The sequence below is a fragment of the Puntigrus tetrazona genome, unplaced genomic scaffold (genome assembly GCF_018831695.1).
Source record: "Puntigrus tetrazona isolate hp1 unplaced genomic scaffold, ASM1883169v1 S000000746, whole genome shotgun sequence".
NCBI lineage: Eukaryota > Metazoa > Chordata > Actinopteri > Cypriniformes > Cyprinidae > Puntigrus > Puntigrus tetrazona.
This window is the reverse complement of record NW_025048355.1, coordinates 767,501-789,781: the sequence shown is the minus strand read 5'-3', so window position 1 is coordinate 789,781 and position 22,281 is coordinate 767,501. Positions and strand designations below refer to the sequence as shown.

The window sequence follows — 22,281 nt, the reverse complement described above, 5'->3', positions numbered from 1 at the left end:
TTGATACTTGATTTAAATATCTAATCTGTTTCAGATATTTGATTAAATCTAATGTAATTATAATATACTACTAATATAATAGTATTTCTGTTTGCTGCTTCTTGTATTTGCATTATATTTGCAATTCTGTTGTTACTCTAATATAAAATATGTATTCTGATTGCATTTGTATATGATTGTATATGTATTTTTGGTTTACAAATAACTAAAATCAGAAATAAAACAAATTATTAATAACAGTATCTTAATGATCCTAATATAGTGACACATGAAATGAGTTTTGACGCCCTGACCTTGTTGTTGAGCGTGACCGGTCCTCCTTGATTAAACAGGAGCAGCTCTTTAATGACGGCCAGGCTTCCTTTATCAGCAGCGATGTGTGTGCAGCTCGCTCCCTCCACGTTAGCTAGCATGGCTAATTCAGGCCGCTGCCTCAGAAACAGCTTCACCACCTCAGAGTGATCGTTCTCCGCCGCCAGATGAAGAGGAGTCTGACCGCGCTGAAACAAACACTGCTAGATGAGCCACGATACAAACTAATTAATATACAGTCATCAATTGATTAGAATACGAATGATCCTGAATTAATGCAATATAAATATTTATATATTTAAAAGAATAAATATGTCTTTATGCAGAACTTTAAGACGTTATAAAATAAACTTGGCTGTGCTAAGATTTATTATTAAATTATTAGTTTTATTTATTTACTTATTTATTATTTAATTAAAATGTACTTGTTTTGTTTTAATTCCAAGTACAATAACACAAAATGGCAGGGTTATTATTATTGTTTTATTATAAAAACTTCCAATTATGGATATATTTATTTTTTTACAGCATTTATTTAAAAAAAAAAAACCTTGTTAAAGATTTTCATATTAGTTCACAGTGAATTAACAAATACAACTTGTAATTTAAAAAAGATTTTAGTAAATGCTGAAATTCACATAAATGCCGCAGGCATTGCTAATTAGTTTGTTAATTAATAGTAACAAATAATGTTATAAATTAAACATTATTTAATTTGTGTTATGTTATATCATTACCTGTTAACGATATATATAATATAATATACATCAAAATTATATCGGTCTAAATATATTTGTACAAAAGTTTTATATTTTGTTTTTATATTGCTGTTATAGAGATTCAGAGACTCAGACTTGGTTGTCTAAAAAGCATAATTATTTTTAAAAAATTACTTTTTTAAGTTTAAGTTTAAATAAGTTATTTTAAATTATATATCAGTTGTATTAAGTTTACTTTACATATTTAAATCAAAAATTAATTTGCAAAGTGGCTTCTCTTTGCTGGAAGTAAATTATGGAAGTTGCGCTCATTAAATCAAGGTGATCTAGAGATGTAATCTAAACTCACAAATGAAGAATAACAGACTATATTATTTATTGCAGGTGTCTGTATTTCCGTCTCATGACACTCACAATATCTGTAGCAGTGATGTCAGCTTTCAGGTTTAACAGGCTGCTGCAAACGTCCAGCTGTCCGCTGATGGCCGCCAGATGCAGAGGCGTCTGCTTTTTCTGTGAAAACGAGCAGTTCAGCTCATTTCTCTAGGTTTAAGATCCTATTATATTAGAGCTTATTATCAGCTCTTACCAGAGAGAGAGCATCGACGCTGGCCTGATGGGTCTCTACCAGCAGCCTGACGAGCCGTGCCGAGCCGCTCTGAGCGCTCAGGTGCAGAGGAGTCAGGCCCAGCTTGGTCTTGGCGTTCACAAAGGCCTTATGGGCCAGGAGGATGTCCACGATATCTTGATGACCTTGTTCTGCAGCCAGATGAATGGCGGCCTTCCCCTCCTGATGAGATTTCATACAAATCCACAATTTATTTTTTCTCAAGCGCTTCTTCAGGATACCGATTCAGAGATTCAGCTCCATAGAAAATAACCTACTGACAAAATTAAAGATTATTGTGACACAAAATGTATTTTATTATTGTTTTTTAAATAAAGTATAAAGTAATTTAAATAAGTATCATTTAAATAAACATTCGGTATTATGTTTTATTATTAAACAAGACTATTTAAGTGTTTTTTTTTTGTCAACGTTGTAAATAAAGCAAACAATTATTGGCGTTGACTTCAGAAGAAAAAAAATATTTTTTTTACTACGCTTCCAAATTTCACATTTAATGTTTTACTTTGTAATTGTAAAATTTACTACCTATTTCTGAGTGAAAACTGTTTTACAGTATGCTTGCAAATACATACAGTTATTCCTTTCTTAGAGTAGCATGTACATACAATACGGGAAATGAATACAGCTATTACTGTAAAAACTGTACTAAAATATTACACCTAAATATTTTATATAAAACTTTATCAATTTATTTATTTATTATAATTAAAATTGTTTCAAAATTCACATTAAAAACATAAATAAATGCTTAATAAAAATATTATAATAACTGGCATCAAAATCAAATAAATGAGAAACAATTGAAAGCTAAATAGAAAAACAACAACAAAACAACTGTAGAAATTAATCATCTCTGACCTCATCAAACACGTCCACTCTGGCATTGTTCAGCAGCAGGATCTTCACAACCGCTGTGTGACCCTGCTCTGCGGCCAACAGCAGCGGTGACCAGCCGTTCTGTCCACACACACACACACACACACACACACACACACACACACACACACACACACACACACACACGCACGCGCGATTCAACACACATACTAAAACAATAACTGACCAAACTGCTGACACTACATATATACATCCAGGGTTATTACTGTAAATTACATCTAAAACTAGAAATCTTAAATATATTTAAAAACAATTTTTTTCAAATTAAGCTGAAATAAAATAAAATAAATATTGGAGTAACTAAAGTCATTTTAAAATGACTATAACTGTAAATTGAAACTAGACCAAAAGTAACATTAAACATTTAATGATGATTAAAAATAACATGATAAAATAAAATAAAAATGTATAAAATTTAAAAACATTGCAAAAGGTTTGCCGATATTAATTCAAGAGTTATTATCATTAACTCAACCTAATAATTAAAAAAATGTTAACTGATATAAAGACAAAACTAAATCTAATAAAATATAAATATTAGATATGCCTTGGTAACTAACTGAAATGATGTTACATTGAAGCACTAAAATTATTAACTGTAAATTAAAGTTTTAGAATAAGGTCCTACACATGTTTTAGAAAATAGGCAGAGAACAAGGGAGTCAGCCTGAGATCTTTCTGATCTGCACCTTGGCGTGTTTGTTGATGGCGCTCTGGAGCTGGTTGGAGGGGCCGTTACCGAGCATCTCCTGAAGAACGGCGGTGTTTCCCACCCTGGCGCTGTAATGAAGAGGCGTCTCTCCGCTCTGAAGAAACAACACATTCATCAGACCAGCGAAGCGGTGAGGATGTCTGTCGAACAGCACAAGAACACCTGTCGGGTGACGGCGGCCATGTCAGCGTGATGCTCCATCAGGATCCTGATGATGGAGGCGTCCTCCTCCGGCTGATGGACGGCGTCGCTCCTGAGCTCAGCTGCCAGGTGCAGCGGCGTCTCGCCCGCCTGCGGGGAGCGCCAAACACAAGCTAAGCATGCTGGGTTCTGTCTGGTGCTTCTGCAGTTTATCGCGGTTCTCACTGATCTGAGAGTCTGACCTTGTTCCCTTCACGCACGTAGAGCTCCGCCTCCTGACGGCTCCTCTCATGGGTCAGAGAGTTTAAAACCTCCTGAACTACGAGAGCGTGACAGTGACGCACCGCAACGTGAAGAGGGTTCTCGCCAACCTCGACACAAAATAATAACGTAATGATATAGAATTCAGCAAAACAGTGACTAGAAGTGACTACAGAAACACTGACTGAGAAAATGTGAATAAATGAATAAAATTATGGCTTTAATAAAGTGGGTTTTGATTTAATAAATACAAATAGAAACTAAATATAAACTCATTTTTAAATAAATCTTAGTATGGCTTTTTTAAAGTTGGGGTTTGAATAAAAAATAAATATAAAAAAATACGAAACATAATGCAGTAAAATAAAATACAACATATAATAACTTTTTAACTTTTGAAGACATTTCATTAAATAAATATATAAACAAATAAAAAATATTATACTATGGCTTTTTAAAAAGTGTGCTCATAATGAATGAATAAATAATTAAAATTCACAGAATTGAACAAAATATATATTTTAATTTTATTATATCCATGCTAAGATACATGCATGAAATAACATTCGTGCAATTATTACCATTTACGATAAACAGTACTTTTCCAGCAATTATTGTATTTTTTACATAATCTAATACATTTTTACATGACATACATGGCATAAGTTATATTAATATTAATAAGCAAATAAGATTGGAAGTGATTTAATATAAAATAATACAACTGCATTATTTATTATTTAATTTTTAACTAGTTTAGTTTTTGTGTCTCAAGCAGGTAAAATGGCGTTATGTGTCCAGGACAGATGTTTAATAAAGTACCTTAGACTTCCAAGTCACGTCTCCACCCTCGAGGATCAGCGCTTGAATCATCTGCAGAGCGCCGTGACGGGCGGCTACATGCATCGCGGTCTCTCCGTTCTGATCAGAGAGGGACACACTGTTTTAGAGGCAGGTCTACGGTCATTAAACACTGAACCTGTGTCTCCTCTTTCTGTCTGACCTCCTGCTCTGCGTTTACGTCGGCTCCACTCTTCAGAAGCATTTCAGCCACCCGTTCTCCTTCCTTCACTCTCGCTGCGATGTGCAGAGGGGTTTCCTGCGCCTTTAAAGAGGACACACACATCAACACAGTTTCATTCATTTATTCATTGTACTAAATCATAAACTGATAAAACATCCTGGAGTTTAGTTTTTTTACACTTGGCACAACAGCTACTATTTGCAGAGCGATCTAGCCTTAGTGTTACTGGACCTGAAATGAAAGCATGCTTCTTTAATCAAAACAACTAATATTCTTCCAGCAGAGTTCTTCTAAAATTAAATTAAATTTTTAATTTTAATTTAATAACAAAAAAATATTAATTTCAGTTAATTTCAATATTTAATAATAACAGTAATATTTGAGAATCATTAAACCATTTAATTACTATTTTTAAATAGCCTTTCTTTTTATAGTTTGATTTTGTTTACATTTTTGTGCTGTTTTTGTAATTTTATTCTGTGCTTTTTTAACATTTTTTGTCTATATAGTTCTTATTTAGTATTTAGTTTTCTATTTGATTGCTGTTTAGCAGGTTTTTAAAATACATTTTATTTTATATCTGGTAATATTTGCTTTAAGTAACAGCCTTTTTATGGTTTTAGTAGGTTTCTTAAATAACATGTTTAAATAGAGTTTCATTTATATTTCAGTTAATCAGTGAGAAACGTTGCTCAGCTACATTTATATATTTTTTTATTTAATTAGTTATTTTTATTATTATTATTATTAGATTTTATATTATTATTATTATTTTTTTATTTCAAGTAACAAAATGTATTGTTATGGTTTGGTTGTTTAGTGCTTTTTCATGTGTCCAAATTTGATACATTTTTATTTAAGTTACAGCTATTTTAGTAGTTAAACTAAATTAGCATGAGAAATGCTGCATTATTAACTAATTAAATAATAAATGACTATTACACTATTAAAATTACTACAAAAAATGTATCTGCTAATATTATTTAACAGATGTCAGCTAATGCAAACTAATAATGAACAGCTAATAGAAAGATACTGTAACAAATAAATGAGAATGTAATGTAAAGTTTTCTTTCAATTTAGATGATTTTGTTAAATAACTCTGCTGGAAATGTCTTTATGGTCAGTCAGATCCGTGCAGGTGTGTTTTTACCTTTCCTCCTCTGAGCTGCACATTTGCCCCGAATCCCAGCAGCATCTGCACCACCTGAGGCTTGCAGTTCTCCACGGCGACGTGAAGAGCCGTGTGTCCGTCTTTAGACGAGGCGTCCACATGAGCCCCCTTCTGGAGCAGAGCCTTCACTACAGCCGTGTGTCCTATCTTAGCCGCGGTGTGAAGACAAACCGCGCCTGACTGCACATTACAGAAATAGTCCTGAAAACGCAATCTAAACATTTTGAAGTCCTATAATTTTAGCAAAACTCTAATGCAAAAATATACATATAAAACACATAAATAATGCAAATCTCTAATGCAACTTTGGTGCAGTGTATCTATGCACTATGTGAATTTTTCAAAGCAGCACTGCATTGGATCATTCCGATCCAAAAATAATTTTTCAGATGACCAAGTTTGGATTAGCAGAGCTTTAGGGTCACATATCAAAATACAGGCTATTAGATATATAATGAACAACAGGCAGAACAGTCAGTATTATGCCACATTAAGTGCTTTTATTTGACCGAAACAGCACAATTTACAGAATCAGCAAATTAACAAATAATTATAATTAATAATTAATATACAATATATGTAATATATTATATATTACAATATATTCTAAAACATAAATTTTCTTTTTATATTTCTCTCTCTCTCTCTCTCTCTCTCTATATATATATATATATATATATATATATATATATATATATATATATATTATTTGTATTTTTTTTTTACTTGACACTGACAGATGTTTGGGGGATTATTTTATGTGACAAAATAAAAAAAGCTTTATTAATCTAATGCTTGTTTGCAAAATTTCATTTTGTTCCTCACACCCCTGCCAACTGGAAATATTAATAAACACTATAATACTATACAAGCGACACTAAAAGTGGTAGTAAATTGTATTTTCTGGTAAAACTTCAATATTTTAATCTTATTTGAACAACAAACACTTACCCTAAGCCATCAGTAAGCTTTCTCTTCTTTTGAACAAACCATTTTCCCGATCTAACTCAGTCTTCAAACCTGTAATATCCAGTCTACTAACAAACACAGATGAGTCGAGTACCTTGTTGGGCATGTGCAGCGAGACGCCCTTCCTCAGTAGCGTGAGGGCGGTGGCAGGGTGACCACACTGAGATGCGATATGCAAAAGCGTGTTGCCGTCCTGTGCAGGATCACAGAATACAACACTGTGCTCAAATTCACACTAAAATCTGCGATTACAAATAAGAGACCTCAATATGGACTCAAGTACTTCTCATTAAATGATCTGAGCTGCTGCTCCTTCATTTTATACCTCCATACACTTAGTTTAAGACTACCGACTGTTTTAATTGATTAAGTTGAAACTTAAATGCAAAACTTAAAGTCCCAATTAAGTAATAACAGTTGATTTGAAAGTGGATCACCTTTGTTCTTGCTAACACACATGACCTGAACTTCTCGGTGAGGATCTCGACTGCACTGGTGTGTCCTCGCTCTGCTGCGATGTGTAGAGGAGATCTGTCCAGCTGAAACAGAGGAGAAGAGATAACTAAAAACATCAGAGGCAGAAATGTTTTATTAAACACTTAAAAAAACAATAAAACATTAAAGAAATCCAAAATAAATAAATTAATTAATTTAAAAAAAAAAATCGCTAAATAAAATATGAAAATATATAATTGCACAAAAACACTGAAAATGAATAAAATCATAAAAATGTACTGAATAAATAAATAAATAAATATGTTATATGAGTACCTGCATGTTATGTGACATCAATGAACTACAACATTTATAGGATTATAACTTTAAGTTCAGTTTGTTCTCATTTAATTTCCTGAATGCACTTTAAATGTATTTAGACATAATAATACTTAATATTTTTGTTACACAAACCTGATAAAACAGAGCACATTTGTTATCTTGACCAATTGTCATTTATGCAAAAAAACAATGTTACCAACCCTTGAAAAAAAATTATAATTTTTACTCAAACTCATATCTATTAAATTCAGTAAATCCAGAGAAATTCTTCAGTAAATCCAATGAATCTTCAAGAGGTCTCTTAACTTTTTCCAGAGCTGTATATTTTTTTTATATAATATATAGAACAAAGGGGTTCAGCTGACAAAATCAATAGGGAAATAAACAGGCAATCTTTATTACTGAATTAACTATTGAGTTATATATAAACAATAATATAATGTTTTTCATTCTCACCTTGTCTAAGATATTGGGACTGGCCTTGCAGTGGTATAAAAACTTCAGCATGTTCTCGTCTCCTTCCAGAGCAGCGATGTGCAGAGGAGTCTGCCATTCATTCTGGAAACAAACAAGGCATGATGGGTAATTAGATTAATCTCTATCCTTAGCACTCTTTATTCTACTTCTATTCTATCTACTTGTTTTCTTTTCACACACCCCCTTGCTACATGCACTGACTCTTTTGTTAGTTTTCATTGCATCTGTTGTCCTCATTTGTAAGAATTTGGATAAAAGTGTCTGCTAAACGACTAAATATAAATATAATGTAAATGTGTGTTCATCTTATGAAGATGAAGCACTCGGACGCTCTCTAATGAATGATGAATAACTGATCAGAAAGCACTTAAACTGTGTCTGAAACTTAGTCTGTGCTTTCTTTGATTTAAACCCAAATCATCTACCAATTCAGTCCTTACCAGGGTCCTTATCATTTACATTATTACATTTATTTTAGTTAGTTCCCTAGGTAACGTTTTTTTTTAAATATTGGTCTCATTGGGATTATTTTTTTCATTAATATTTTGAAGTCTTTTGGTTTTTGGTTTGAATTTTTTTTTTTTTTTACATCAGTTTTACATCTCAGTTAAAAGTACTTTAGTACATCAGTGTTGTCTAAAGAACCAGCTGGCCTGGAGAAAAAGTTTTCTTTTAGGGGTTTACGGTCATCTACAGTAACTCACGGGGAGAAACATAATGAAGTAAACACTCATTCACGAGCGCCGTGTGTTCATCCATCCCTGACCTTTAACAGGACACACATTTTCCTCCGTTTACGCTTCAAAGTCCCTCTTTACTCGTTTCCAAGCCTCACAGAAAACCTCTGAGCGCTCCAGAAGCGATCCCAGCTGTCACAGCAGCTCAGTCTCAGTGTAGTTTGGCTTCTTTTCTGACACTTCAACGAGGAGTTTTGTGTGTAACTCATTCTCACGTCGCTTTAGAAAAAAGTTACCCACTCTTCATACTTCAGGCGTCTCGTGTTAGAAAAAGTGCCATTGTGCCTCCAACAAAACTAAAGAAACATGAACAATATGTCAACAGGTCCTTTAATATTCATACCTTCTGAGCAGTCTTCATCCTCACATTTGATTCAGCGGTTTAAATATATATATTTGTTTAATTCCCAAAGTAATTATAGGTCATTTTTAAAATTACTCAAATTTACTGTAATGCACAGGAATAGAGCCAGCTACAATCACAAGTTTATTTATTCATTGTAATTTTAATTAATTATTTAACATTTATAATTTTTTTTAAAGACAAATGATTAAAAATAATTCCTGGGTACTAGTCAAAATGACTGTAATGCCCCTGAACGCAGTATTAAAACCTCAATATAGTACATCTCAGATAAACTAAAACGAAATGTTTCCTATGCAAAAGTTTTTAGTTTTAATTTTATTTTATTAGTAGTAGTTAACTCTAACAATACTATATTCAAAATAAAAAAAACTACTATAGCATATAACTAATAGTAAAATAACACGTTATCTGCACAGGATACGGCTGAAGTGATCTCCATTTACCCAGGGATAATTGTCACGGATGTTTTTGAGATTATCTTCCCCTTCCTTCCTTTCCCTGGGAGACAGAATTGATGAGCAATCAAAAGGGGCCAAAAATGACAACAAGTCCCTGTGGACAAAATCGGCCAAAATCTGTCCATTAAAATGCATCCAGAATCCATTATCTCACTTCTGTCCATTAACTCTGTCTACACTTCTGCCACTGCCTTGTGTCTTCTCTTATTAAAGCTCTCAGTGAAATCGAATCTGTTTTTTTTATTGTGTTGGATCTCACAGTCGGGTAAGCTGACTGTGTAATTATGGTGGAAATTGCACAGATTTGTATTACAAAAACCTGGAAAGCAGTTGCAAGGAAAATAATGTATACATTGGAGATAAACGTCAATTAAGTCACATCTTTAGAAAACGTAATCTGCTTAAACACAAATTGCACAAATGGTTTCCATTCAAAAGTCTGTGAATCCAAAAGTTGAATCACTTGAAAACTTGAAAAAAATTGTATTAAATAAAACCATAGATTTTTTTTACTGGAAATAAATAAAATAACTGAAATATATATAAAATAATAATATTAATATTAATTAATAAATAATTAATAAAAAAATATATATTTATATATATATATATATATATATATATATATATATATATATATATTTATATATTTGTTTGATGTGATCCATCACAGAACATCTACAGCTAACTTATGATGGTCACAAAACCATCTCTGAAAGCTCTGATATTCAACTGGTTTATTAAAATCATGTGTCCATCAATCAAGAGTCAATGGTCAACAGGACACAGACTCAAAGAACCGGAGAAATCAACAACAGAGAAGCCTGCATGTCTTTGCTTGTTGTTTGTGTGTGTGTGGGTCTTACATTCTGAGAGTCCGGATTTGCCCCAAACTCCACCAGGACTTTAGCCATCTCAACATCCTTCCGTCTGCAGCAGATGTGAAGCACAGTGTCACCGCTCCCCTAAAAACACAATTCAACCATCAGAATGTAAACATCATGCTGAGATGCAAAATTGGATTATGTGTCTTTCAAACAACGGACCATCACCATTTTGAGACTTTAGTGGTAGCGATCCTGGGTTTGATGCAGAGTTATAATCGTCAACTAAACTAAAACCATAAATCAAATCAAACCATTAAATCAAATGTAAAAAAAACCAAACTATAAAATGAAGGTTAAAGGAGACTCATTATGCCTATTTTTTGAATGAGTAATGCAAGTCTCAGGCATCCCCAGAACCTATGAAGTTTCAGCTCAAAACATTTCACAGATTATTTATTAAATCATGTTTTAAACCATATTAGTTAAACTGATAGATGGTTTTCTAAGCACACATCCAAAGCATGTGCATCAGTCACACGGCATGAGAGTACTAAACCAAGTTCTCTTTCATGTCCCATTTACTTAAACTATCAAATACATGAGCTGCAAAAGTAGTCGGTTATGTTGATGAAGGTCACAGCTGGGAAAGAAATTGCATATTTATATTATATCTGTGTGGAAGCAGACACTAAATAGTGTTCTGTGCTTGTCAGTGCAGAAAAAGACTGAATAGTTAACATGCTTTGCTCAAACTTTGACCAAGCTTTTTTGGGTCACCATTGACTTCCATAGTATTTTGTTTTCCTACTATGGAAGTGAGTGGTGACCCAAAACAGCCTGGTTACAAACCTTCTTCAAAATATCTTCCTTTGTGGAGAACTACTCCAGGGTGAGTACATGACAGGATTTTCATTTTGGGTTCACTTTTCCTTTAATAAAAAATTCAAGTAGCTTCCTGGATATTGGAGGCATTGGTTTTTAAAATATAAATAATATTGTAACAACATTACCTTGTTCCTTTTTCTAAGGAAAAAATGATTAGATTTTCCAGAAACGGCATTTACACTTGAGCTGTTTTCCAAATGAGCTGCATTTTAACATATTTTTGAACAGCTTAATACATCTAGACGAAGAAAAGTGAAGCGACCTATTAAAGAACTAGAGTAAGCACAGTTTTGAGTAAGAAATGAGTGCTTAATTTTCCCTGATGACACTAAAAACAGCTAAACCGTAAATCAAACTAAAAGTGAACCGTCACAATTTCATGAGCAGTTCATATGAATGCAATCTTCAGGCTTCGAAGGTCATGAGATGCTTACTGCCTTCACGGCTCTGAGCTGCGGCTCGGATTGGCCGGAGAGGAGTTCCCGAACAATCACAACATTCCCAGCTTCGACAGACAACAGCAGCGGGAGGCAGCCATCCTGGACGGAGAGGAACATTTGATCTTGTAGTGAAGAACATCTCAGCTGCATCCAACAATTACAATCATATGACAACACCACATAATCTGGCCATTGTAGAAAAAAATATTTTAATAAAAACAAAAAGGTGTATTATTACTATAATGAATAAAGCTGAATGATTCAAAGCTAGACGCACCAGTTCTTTTGCAGCTTTCGTTGGTATTATTATTATTATTATTATTATTATTATTATTAATTCGGTGTAATCTATAACAAACAAAACGGAAAATATTGTTTCTAAACTGAATGCTACATTTAAAATGTAAAATGTTAACTTAATATCACCTTTTTTGTTTTTTAATTTATTTAAAATCAATGTCGCATTTACAATTGTTTGGATATTTAGCAAAAATTGCATTCTTTTTTGATCATGAAAACCATAAATCATACAGGGTACATTTCTGTATCAGCAAAGGTTTCTTAAATCGATCTCAATCTACGGTCTGTCAAAAAAAAGCAGCATTTTGACTGTAAGAAATAATGATTGGTTTTAAAGTTACTTAAGTTGGGGATAGAACTAAATGAATTAAATTCAGGAAAATTCAGCATAAGAAAAAAATAGAAAAGAAACATGTAGACAGAATAGAAACAGAGCATTAAGTGTTTAAGGGGTGATTTTTTTAATTTTAGTTTTTTAATAAATAAAAAAAACAAGTACATAGAATACAAATTGATTGTTAGAGGATCAAAAAAAAGAAATAAAAAAGGAAATAGAAGAGAAGTAGAATTGAGCATGCTAGAGTTAGATGCATTTGTTTAAATAAATTAATGGAAAACAAGTTGATTAAATAGAAACAGAACAGAGTGACATTGTTAGAGCATCATACTTTTTAATAAATAAGAGTAGATAGAAAAGAAATAGAATGCTATTATTATTATGTCATTTTAATAAATAAAAACAAGTAGCTAGAATAGAAATAGAAGAGTGCTTTTGTAAGTGTCAAGTTACTAATACATAAAAAACAAGCAGACAAAATAAAAATAGAACATGAGCAAATAGAGCATGCTAGCGTTAAAGATTTAAAAAAATATATTAATTATTAAGCTATTGTTAGCACCATGTTTTTAATAAATAAAATGGAGTAGAGTGAAAAATGTAGAGTAAATAAAATATAGAGCACTATTTTAATCATTTTTAATAACAAAAAAATAAGTAGATAGAACAGAAATAGAATTGAGGGTACAGGTGTTAGAAGGTCAATATATTTTAGTAAATACATAAAAAAAACCAAGTAGATAGAATATAAATGTAAAAAAGTAATCTGAGTGAGTTTGGCAGCTCATTCCACCACGAGGTTCACTCGCAGAACACAAAGCAACAAGCAATGCTTTTGTACCTTGTCTGGTAGAAGACGAGCATCTTTGCTGCTGAACTTGAGCAGAGTCTGAACGACTCCGAGTCCTCCGGTCGGTCGAGACGCTGCGTAGTGCAGGGGCAGCTGATCACTGGGCTAAACACGAAACATAAACATTCAAGTGTCACCATCATCCATTCAGAGGTCAAAACAGATGTTTGATTGACTTTCACTTAAATGTTGAATGCAACTAAATCTCATGCACGTAAATATGAAACTATTAGGAAGATTTGCAACGCATTTGAAACACATATATCAATATCAGCTGAATGTGATTATGTGAAGATAAAAGTAACCTCTCACCCCTGCTGGTAAATTGGGATCAGTTTTTCTGGCCAGTAGTTTGACGATCTCGTCTTTGGAGTGAGCTGCAGCGATGTGTAACGCTGATCTGCCATCCTGACCCAATAAACACAACATACCATTAAAACAAGAGCATATCAAATATTTTACACTATCTGACACAGCTGCGTTTAAAATTGAACTGGAAGTTAAGTGCTGGGCGTCCGGTCAGAGGAGAACTGACCCCAACTGAGTCTGGTTTCTCCCAAGGTTTTTTTTTTCTCCATTCTGTATGCATGGGGTTTTGTTTCCTTGCCGCTGTCGCCTCTGGCTTGCTTGGTTGGGGACACTTAACTTCTAGTGATTTAACGTCGAATTGACTACAGAGACCGTCTCTGCATTTAATAAGAAATTGGTCACTCTCGTCATTATACATCCCTGTCATTATACTGTACAGTGCTTTGATGCAACCTGTGTTGTTAAAAGTGCTATATAAATAAAAATGATTGATTGATTGATTGATTGGGTCACACTTTATATTAGGTGGCCTTAACTGCTATGTACTTGCATCAAATCAAGTGCAACGTACTTTTTGTGTTCATACAGTATTACAAAACACTTCTGCTGCTATTGGGATACGGGTAAGGTTAGGAACAGGTTAAGGGTGGGTTAAGGTGTAAGGGATGGGTCAACAGTGTAATTACAGAAATTAATTACAAATGTAACTACATATAGGCATTTAAAAAAATATATAAGTACAATGTAAAAACATGCATGTACACAAAAAGTGCATTGTACCAAAAGATTCATTTAAATGTAAGTAAAAAGTAGTTAAAGCCACTTAATATTAAGCTGTACCAAATATTTTATTGCAAGTAGTCATTAGTTGTATTCTATGCTCAAAATGTCTGTCAGGATGAACCCCTTTTTATTAGGTTTAATATTAGGGGTGTGATGAGACAATTATCCCATGAGATGAGACGAGACGAGATTTTTAGACTTCAATAAATCCTCGACAATGAAATATCCCGGGAAAAATACTATTTTATTCAACAAAAACCTACAAAAAAAATGCAGGTGCATTTTGTAATCAACTTTGAAATTAAAGTACTAATAAATGTGGGCACTGCAAAATATTGCGTCGCAAACTGACAGGAAAGAAAAAAAATAGTAGAAATAAATAAAAATAAATAACACAAATATTTATTTAAAGAAAAAAACTTAATAATAATAATAATTAAAAAAAAACTTACCAATCCTGAACTTTTGACCTGTAGTGTATAGCCATCTTTCTAAAGTTATGACTATTTGAGAGTTGTGAGAATATACAGAAAAATAAAGATAAAAGAAAGCGGTGCAGACTATAATGCTGTAATCACGTGGTAGACAACGTTTTGTCCTGTGTGTTATTGACCTCGCTCTCTGCTTCCACAGGAGTCTGTGTCTCAGACTGTGAAGTGGAAGACTATAATGCTTGTAAAGGTTATCCAAGGACATTTCACGACAGAAGCTTTTTAGTCACTGACACAAATTGACTCGAAGGGTTCAGTGAATGGCCTTTACACACACGCACAGCTGGACAGACATTCCGGCGGGGTCGCCGAGAGTTACCGAATGACCACAGACCTCGTAAGCTTGTGTGCAAAGGAGAAAAAGATACAAGAAGTCACCGCTTCATGAAATGCACAAAATACAGCTCAACACGTAGCTTGCACCCACATTACCACAGTTCAGCATCGATGCTGATTCTCTGAAGCAGGCCGTTGGTGAATTCAGCTTTATTCTGAGTCATTTTGGGGTATTGGGAATCTCTGTGCTATCCTGTTAAAAGAGAAATGTTAACCAGGACTGCAATTTCAGCGGCTACTGTTCCCTGCTGTAACTTCACAGTGTGCTGAACCACAAAAGACATGACAGAAACACAACCGTTAGCGCTAGTCTATGTGACTAACATTGGTCTGAAACATTGCATGGCAAAAGTTTGGTCTTGAAAAAAGTAATTTATTGAAATGAGCATCTTTCCAGCTTGTTCACATGGAAAATGGCAATACCAGGAAGAAAACATTGTTCGGTAACACCTTAGAACAGTAAGAATTATTCACTATCAACTACAACTTTTACCTCAATAAATTAGTAATTTGTTGCTTATTAATAGTTAATAAGGTAGTTATTAAGTTTAGGTATTGGGTAGGATTATGGATGTAGAATAAGGTCATGTACAGTAAGTCATTAATATGTGCTTAATTAGTATTAACAAATTGCTAATATTCTACTAATAAGCAACCAGTCAACTAGTATTACCCATCTTTCACATAGATTTTACAAATTAACTTCATTATTGATATTAAATCTAGTGAACAGCCAACACGTAATTTTAGGGCTTAGTTAGCACAGTCCTGACACAAAAAATAAACTTAATTCTCTCTCTATATAGCTTTTGAACAATGTATGAATATTTGAACTGATAATGCTAACAAACGTTTCTTGATTTCTAAAGAATCGACGCTTAACACTGAATTTATATTTATTTTGGTATATTTTAAAATCTATCACAATAGAAAACGTGTGCTTCACATAAGGACTTTCTGACCCCGCAACAAGTGAAGTGTTTCAAATCAATTCAGATGATGACTTCAAATCTAGACAGTGACAGTAAGGAGGTTAACTAGGTTTTTAAAACAAGCAACTAGTTACAACATTAGTCGATGCCAAACTTACAGAAACTAGGACAAGTAAGTGGACAATAATGTCCAATGGAACATGCATAAAGACGTGATTTGGAGATTACTGCCTTAATATAGTACCTCATACTTTCCTTGACGTCCGAATGCAGACAGTGAGGAATCTCTTTTGTTCACTAATCGTCCCTGGTTTAAACCACAGTGTGCCAAAGACACCGGATCCCAGCTCTAAGCACCTGAAAAAGGCTACTTGCGCTTCTCCAAACCCCTAAACGTCATAAAGACACGGTACAGAGCATTCCAGACATGTCCAAAGATGGATGGAAGATATTATGCAGAGGAATTTTTTAGTGAATCACTTCTAGTCCCAGTGAGCTTTCCACTACTAAACTTCTGCACATTTTGAACCAACCGGTTGTGATAGATAACTGGCAAGCGGCTGAAAGATCCCACAACCCATGACATTCACCACACGGTCTCCAAAACTAGTATTTACATCAGGCAGAAATCTATAGGGTAATTCAATACACGTGATGGGAGACGGGAGCTGGGCTGAACCCAGACCTCATGGGTTTTGGAGAACATCGAGTACAGACAAACAAATTCATAACACACAAGTCGTAACTCATTTCCACTCGTCCCCTGAAACAAAAGTGATGGACGGGCGAAAGGCTACCAGTGAGCTATGAAACAAAACAACATAAAATTAAAATGCAGCTCAGCAAAGTGCCAAAAAAACAACATTTGTGGGAAGTGGGAACAGCATTTCAGCCAAACCACACTATGAAAACACCTAGAAATCACTCACTATTCATCCACAACTTTACACAGAAGGAAAATTTCAATCTATTTATTATTTACAGCATGGAAGTTTTTTTAAATAAGCTGTAAATAAATCAAAGATAATTTGTTTTAGATTAAGTTACATTCTTTTTAATTTAAAATTAATAAAATTATTATTACTTTTTTATATTAAATTGTTGTTTGCAAAACAATTAATATAAATGCTGTTTTTCATTGTAACATCCAGCCAGCAGAGGAGCCTCTCCCGAGTACTGACCCCGAGCCGCGCCTCTGCTGCTACTTCCGGTTAGGGCTATTTAACCGTAGAGCACCAGGTGCTCTACGCAAGTATTGCCAGCCTGTCTGCCTTACCAAGCGTTTACCATTGTTCTACTGACTAACTATTGGTTATGACCTTTTGCTTGCTTCACCGACTACACGACTTCACGGATCATCCTTGTTTGTTACGGTAACCGATTACTACTGAACTTTGATATTGACCATTGCCTCCATTCGACTTTGCCCACATTTCCCTTTGTGTATGTTTGCCTTCCGGACTGATATTACTGTTGCCAACCCTTGCTTGTTTTTGACCATCCTCATCTGTGTGTGTGTTTCCAATAAACATCCGCACATGGAATATGTCGGCTTCCGCCTCCTCCTTACAGAATACTTCGCCAGACCAGACTCCAGCGGAGGTGACACACATGCAACAATTGATGGCATACCAGGAGGAGCTATTGAAAGGTTACCAGTCCCGATTGGATCAACTGCAGTCGGTGAACGAACACCTCACCCGGTACATTCAGGATCTACCCCCTACTACGTTTTCTACAGTAAACCTTGCCTTACCCGAAAAGTTTGACGGTTCTGCTGAACGGTGCAAGGGTTTCATTCGCCAGGTCAGGCTGTATTTGGAGTTTCAGCAGGGTAGATTCAACAATGAAGAAGTCAAGTGTGCATTTATTATGACGCTACTGACGGGAAGAAGCGATCGACTGGCGACTGCAGTTTGGGATACAGATCCCCACATCAAGACATCTGCTAACTATTTCTTACAGATGCTAAGAGAGGTGTTTGAATATCCTGCAGGGGCAAGGATATCTCAACCCAGTTAATGGATCTGTCCCAGGTAAGCGCACAGCCGCTGATTATGCTATTGAGTTCAGGACGCTCGCTGCTCAAAGCGGCTGGAATGATGTCGCACTCAAGGCGACTTTCAAAGCGGAGTCTCACGGCAGATTTACAGGCGGAATTGGCGTGTAGAGGTGAGGATTTATCTTTTCCGATCTCGTCAATTTAACAATCCGTATTGATAATCTTAAGCGCCAGGCACCGCAACGCGTAAAGCGCCGTCTATGGTCACGAACCAGGAAAAGAATCAAATACGACCACGAGTTAATGGAGAAACCGAACCCATGCAAGTAAACTCCCAACGTGTCTCTATGGAAGAAACGCGAACGCGCGCGTCGTCTTCAACTATGCTTTTACTGTGGAGAAGGGAAACATTATCAGGTTGACTGTCCTCGCAGACCCACCACTACAAACCGGGTAAATATGAATCATTTTCACGTACTCAGCAACAAGGCTCTCATGTTACCTATCATGCTCGGTCTAAACAATGTAAAGGTTATGTTGACAGCAATGGTTGACTCGGGCGCGCCTTGAACATCATCAGTCGTGAGGTAGTCGCCAAATATCACATTCCTTCTCAACCTTGTGAATCTGTTTTAAGGATCAAGACCATTAATGACGAGGACATCGGAGGAGGCATTTCTCACAGAACCAAGTCTCTTACTCTCCAGGTTGGCATGTTCACAAAGAAACCATTACGTTCTATATTGTTGATTCATCCAAGTATGAAGCAATCCTCGGGTTCCCCTGGCTTTGTACACGACCCAACTATATCCTGGGGTAGAGGTGAGTTAACGCAATGGTCTCACATGTGTATTAACAGATGCTTCGCTGTATCTCCAAGGAACTGCCTCACTACCAGTATAGAGAGTCCGGAAAATCAGAGGAGAATCAAGATACCAGCATGCTACAGGCAACTGTCAGAGGTGTTTAGCAAATCACGGCAACAGAATTACCACCTCACCGACCATGGGACTGTGCGATTGACCTCCTACCTAACGCCATGCCACCCAAAAGTAAGGTATACCCATTGTCATTAACTGAAAGCCAGGCTATGGAGGAATATATTAATGAGGCTCTTAGCTTTGGGTTCATTAGACCCTCCACATCACCTGCAGCAGCAGGGATTCTTCTTTGTAGGAAAGAAGGATGGAGGCCTGCGCCCATGCATCGATTATCGAGGCCTAAATAACGTCACTGTCAAGTTTCGATATCCCCTACCTTTAGTTCCATCAGCTCTTGAACAACTTCGCGAGGCAAGGATGTATACTAAGTTAGACCTCCGAGTGCCTATAACCTGATAAGGATCAAGGAGGGAGACGAGTGGAAGACTGCTTTCATGACGACTCAGAGGGCACTACGAATATCTTGTTATGCGTGTATGGGCTAGCTAATGCTCCCGCTGTATTCCAGTCCTTCATCAATGAAATCTTCAAGGACATCCTAAACAAATACGTGGTGGCTTATATTGACGACATCCTCATTTACTCAAAGAATGAGGCAGATCACATTGGACATGTCAAGGAGGTTCTATCCAGGTTACTGAAGCACAGATTGTATGTTAAGGAGGAGAAATGTGAGTTTCATGTGTCACAAACTCTGTTTCTAGGTTACGAAATCAGCCACCAGGGAGTGAGGATGGACGATGACAAGGTTAAAGCAGTTACGGAGTGGCCTCAACCCACTACGATCAAGGAGCTCCAACGGTTTCTAGGGTTTGCAAATTTCTACCGACGCTTTATCCGGAACTATAGCACTGTTGCTGCACCACTAACTCTCTCTTAAAGGGAAAGCCGTCCAAATTGAGATGGAATGAGGAGCAATTAGGGCGTTCTCAACCTTAAGGAACGTTTCACCACAGCCCCTATTCTCAAACATCCTGATCCTGAGCTACCGTTTATCGTGGAAGTGGATGCATCGGACTGCGGAATTGGAGCTGTTCTCTCCCAGCGTCACGGTCAACCAGGGAAACTTTACCCATGTGCTTACTTTTCCAGGAAACTGACAGCAGCTGAGAGAAATTATGACGTGGGAAACAAGGAGCTATTATCCATGAAAGCGCCATTGAGGAGTGGAGACACTGGCTGGAAGGAGCAGTGCACCCGTTCCAAGTCATCACGGACCACAAGAACCTGGAGTATATCAAGGGAGCTAAAAGACTGAACCCCAGACAGGCAAGATGGTCACTATTTTTTACTCGTTTTCAATTCACTGTCACCTATCGTCCAGGTTCCAAGAACAGTAAGGCTGGACGACTGTCACGAAGATATGACGCACCTCAGAAGGAGGGAATCCCGGATAATATTCTGCCACCCACGGTGATCCTGGCTCCAGTGTCCTGGATATAATGGAGGAGCTGCAGAGGAATTACAACATGAACCAGCACCCCTCAATGTCCTCCTGGTAAACATTACGTACCATCAACAATACGCCAACGCATCCTCCAATGGGTACACACTTCACTAAGTTCAGGTCATCCAGGCATCAACAGAACACTACAGTTAGTGAAGAACGCCTTTTGGTGGCCGTCAATATCTCGGGATGTGACGAACTATGTCAAGGCATGCCAGGTATGTGCACAATGCAAGACCCCAGAGAATTGCCTGCCGGTTTGCTCAAGCCTCTGCCCATCCTCAGCGACCATGGTCTAATCTATCCATTGACTTTGTCACAGATTTACCATTGTCTAACGGTTTCACAGTCATTTTAGTCATTATTGATAGATTTTCTAAGTCATGTCGATTAGTTCCCATGAAGAACCTCCCCCGCCATGGAAACTGCCCTCGCCCTGTTCGAGCACGTCTTCAGAATCTACGGATTACCCGAGGACATAGTGAGTGATAGAGGTACTCAATTTACTTCCCAAGTATGGAGGGCCTTCTGTAAACAGCTCGACATTAATGTGAGCCTTACCTCAGGTTACCACCCACAGGCTAATGGACAGGTCGAGAGACTTAATCAGGAGATCGGGAGGTACCTGCGGACCTATTGCCACAGAGAACAACACAGATGGTCAGAGTTTTTACCATGGGCCGAGTATGCTCAAAACTCACTAGTCAAATTGGCTACTGGTATGACCCCATTCCAATGTGTCCTCGGGTATCAGCCGCCCATGTTCCGTGGTCAGGAGAACCATCCAATGTCCCAGCCGTTGATGATTGGATTCGTAGGAGTGAGAGGTGTGGGATAGTGCTCATGTGAGACTACAAAGAGCGATCAGGTATCAAGAGACCCAAGCTAACCGCCACAGACGCCCACATCCCCATATCAACCTGGACAAAGGGTCTGGCTCGACGAGGACATCAAGATGCGGCTGCCCAGTAAGAAGCTAAGCCCAAGGTATGTAGGACCATTCAAGATAATAAAACAAGTAAATGATGTCACATATCAACTGGAGCTGCCTACTAATTATCGTATATCTCCATCCTTTCATGTATCCCTCCTCAAACCGGTCCACCCGAGCTGACCCTGGCCATGAAGCCCCAGAACCACCGCCGCCACTTGAGATTGACGGGAATCCCGCATATCAAGTGAGCGAACTACTGGACTCGCGGAGACGCAGGGGTCGGCCCAGTACCTGGTGGACTGGGAGGGTTATGGACCAGAGGAGAGATCCTGGGTAGCCGCTCAGGACATTTTGGATCCATCCCTTATTGAGGAGTTCCACAGAGCCAGACCCGATCGTCCAGCACCACGACCCGGGACGCCCCACGCATCCAACCACGAGATTCTGCCCAGGACCAACCACGGCCACGGGAACAACCTCGAGACCAACCACGAGATTCTGCCCAGAACCAACCACGACCACGGGGACGCCCACGAATCCAACCACGAGATTCTGCCCAGGACCAACCACGGCCACGAGAACAACCACGAGACCAACCACGAGATTCTGTCCAGGACCAACCACAACCACAGGGACGCCCACGAGGACGTCCACTGTAAAAGCTCCAGGAGTCGCTCCTAGAGGGGGAGTTCTGTAACATCCAGCCAGCAGAGGAGCCTCTCCGAGTACTGACCCGAGCCGCGCCCTCTGCTGCTACTTCCGGGTTAGGGCTATTTAACCGTAGAGCACCAGGTGCTCTACGCGAAGTATT

At 37.0% G+C, this 22,281-nt stretch overlaps 1 protein-coding gene across 3 annotated transcripts in view; it reads right to left on the bottom strand.

Moving 5' to 3' along the window:
• The window catches only part of trpn1 (transient receptor potential cation channel, subfamily N, member 1), a 35,810-nt gene that overhangs the window by 9,392 nt on the left and 4,137 nt on the right, over nucleotides 1–22,281 (bottom strand). For all 3 annotated transcript variants that reach the window (XM_043232914.1, XM_043232915.1, XM_043232916.1), the window contains exons 3-19: nucleotides 13,608–13,703; nucleotides 13,287–13,400; nucleotides 11,803–11,907; nucleotides 10,523–10,621; nucleotides 8,074–8,175; nucleotides 7,278–7,379; nucleotides 6,935–7,033; nucleotides 5,851–6,051; nucleotides 4,677–4,778; nucleotides 4,496–4,594; nucleotides 3,655–3,783; nucleotides 3,434–3,562; nucleotides 3,249–3,365; nucleotides 2,521–2,619; nucleotides 1,621–1,821; nucleotides 1,446–1,544; nucleotides 294–500 (exon numbers count right to left, since the gene is read on the bottom strand). In XM_043232914.1, the coding sequence (XP_043088849.1) occupies nucleotides 294–500; nucleotides 1,446–1,544; nucleotides 1,621–1,821; nucleotides 2,521–2,619; nucleotides 3,249–3,365; nucleotides 3,434–3,562; nucleotides 3,655–3,783; nucleotides 4,496–4,594; nucleotides 4,677–4,778; nucleotides 5,851–6,051; nucleotides 6,935–7,033; nucleotides 7,278–7,379; nucleotides 8,074–8,175; nucleotides 10,523–10,621; nucleotides 11,803–11,907; nucleotides 13,287–13,400; nucleotides 13,608–13,703 (2,100 nt within the window). The remainder of the gene's footprint in view (nucleotides 1–293; nucleotides 501–1,445; nucleotides 1,545–1,620; nucleotides 1,822–2,520; nucleotides 2,620–3,248; nucleotides 3,366–3,433; nucleotides 3,563–3,654; nucleotides 3,784–4,495; nucleotides 4,595–4,676; nucleotides 4,779–5,850; nucleotides 6,052–6,934; nucleotides 7,034–7,277; nucleotides 7,380–8,073; nucleotides 8,176–10,522; nucleotides 10,622–11,802; nucleotides 11,908–13,286; nucleotides 13,401–13,607; nucleotides 13,704–22,281) is intronic.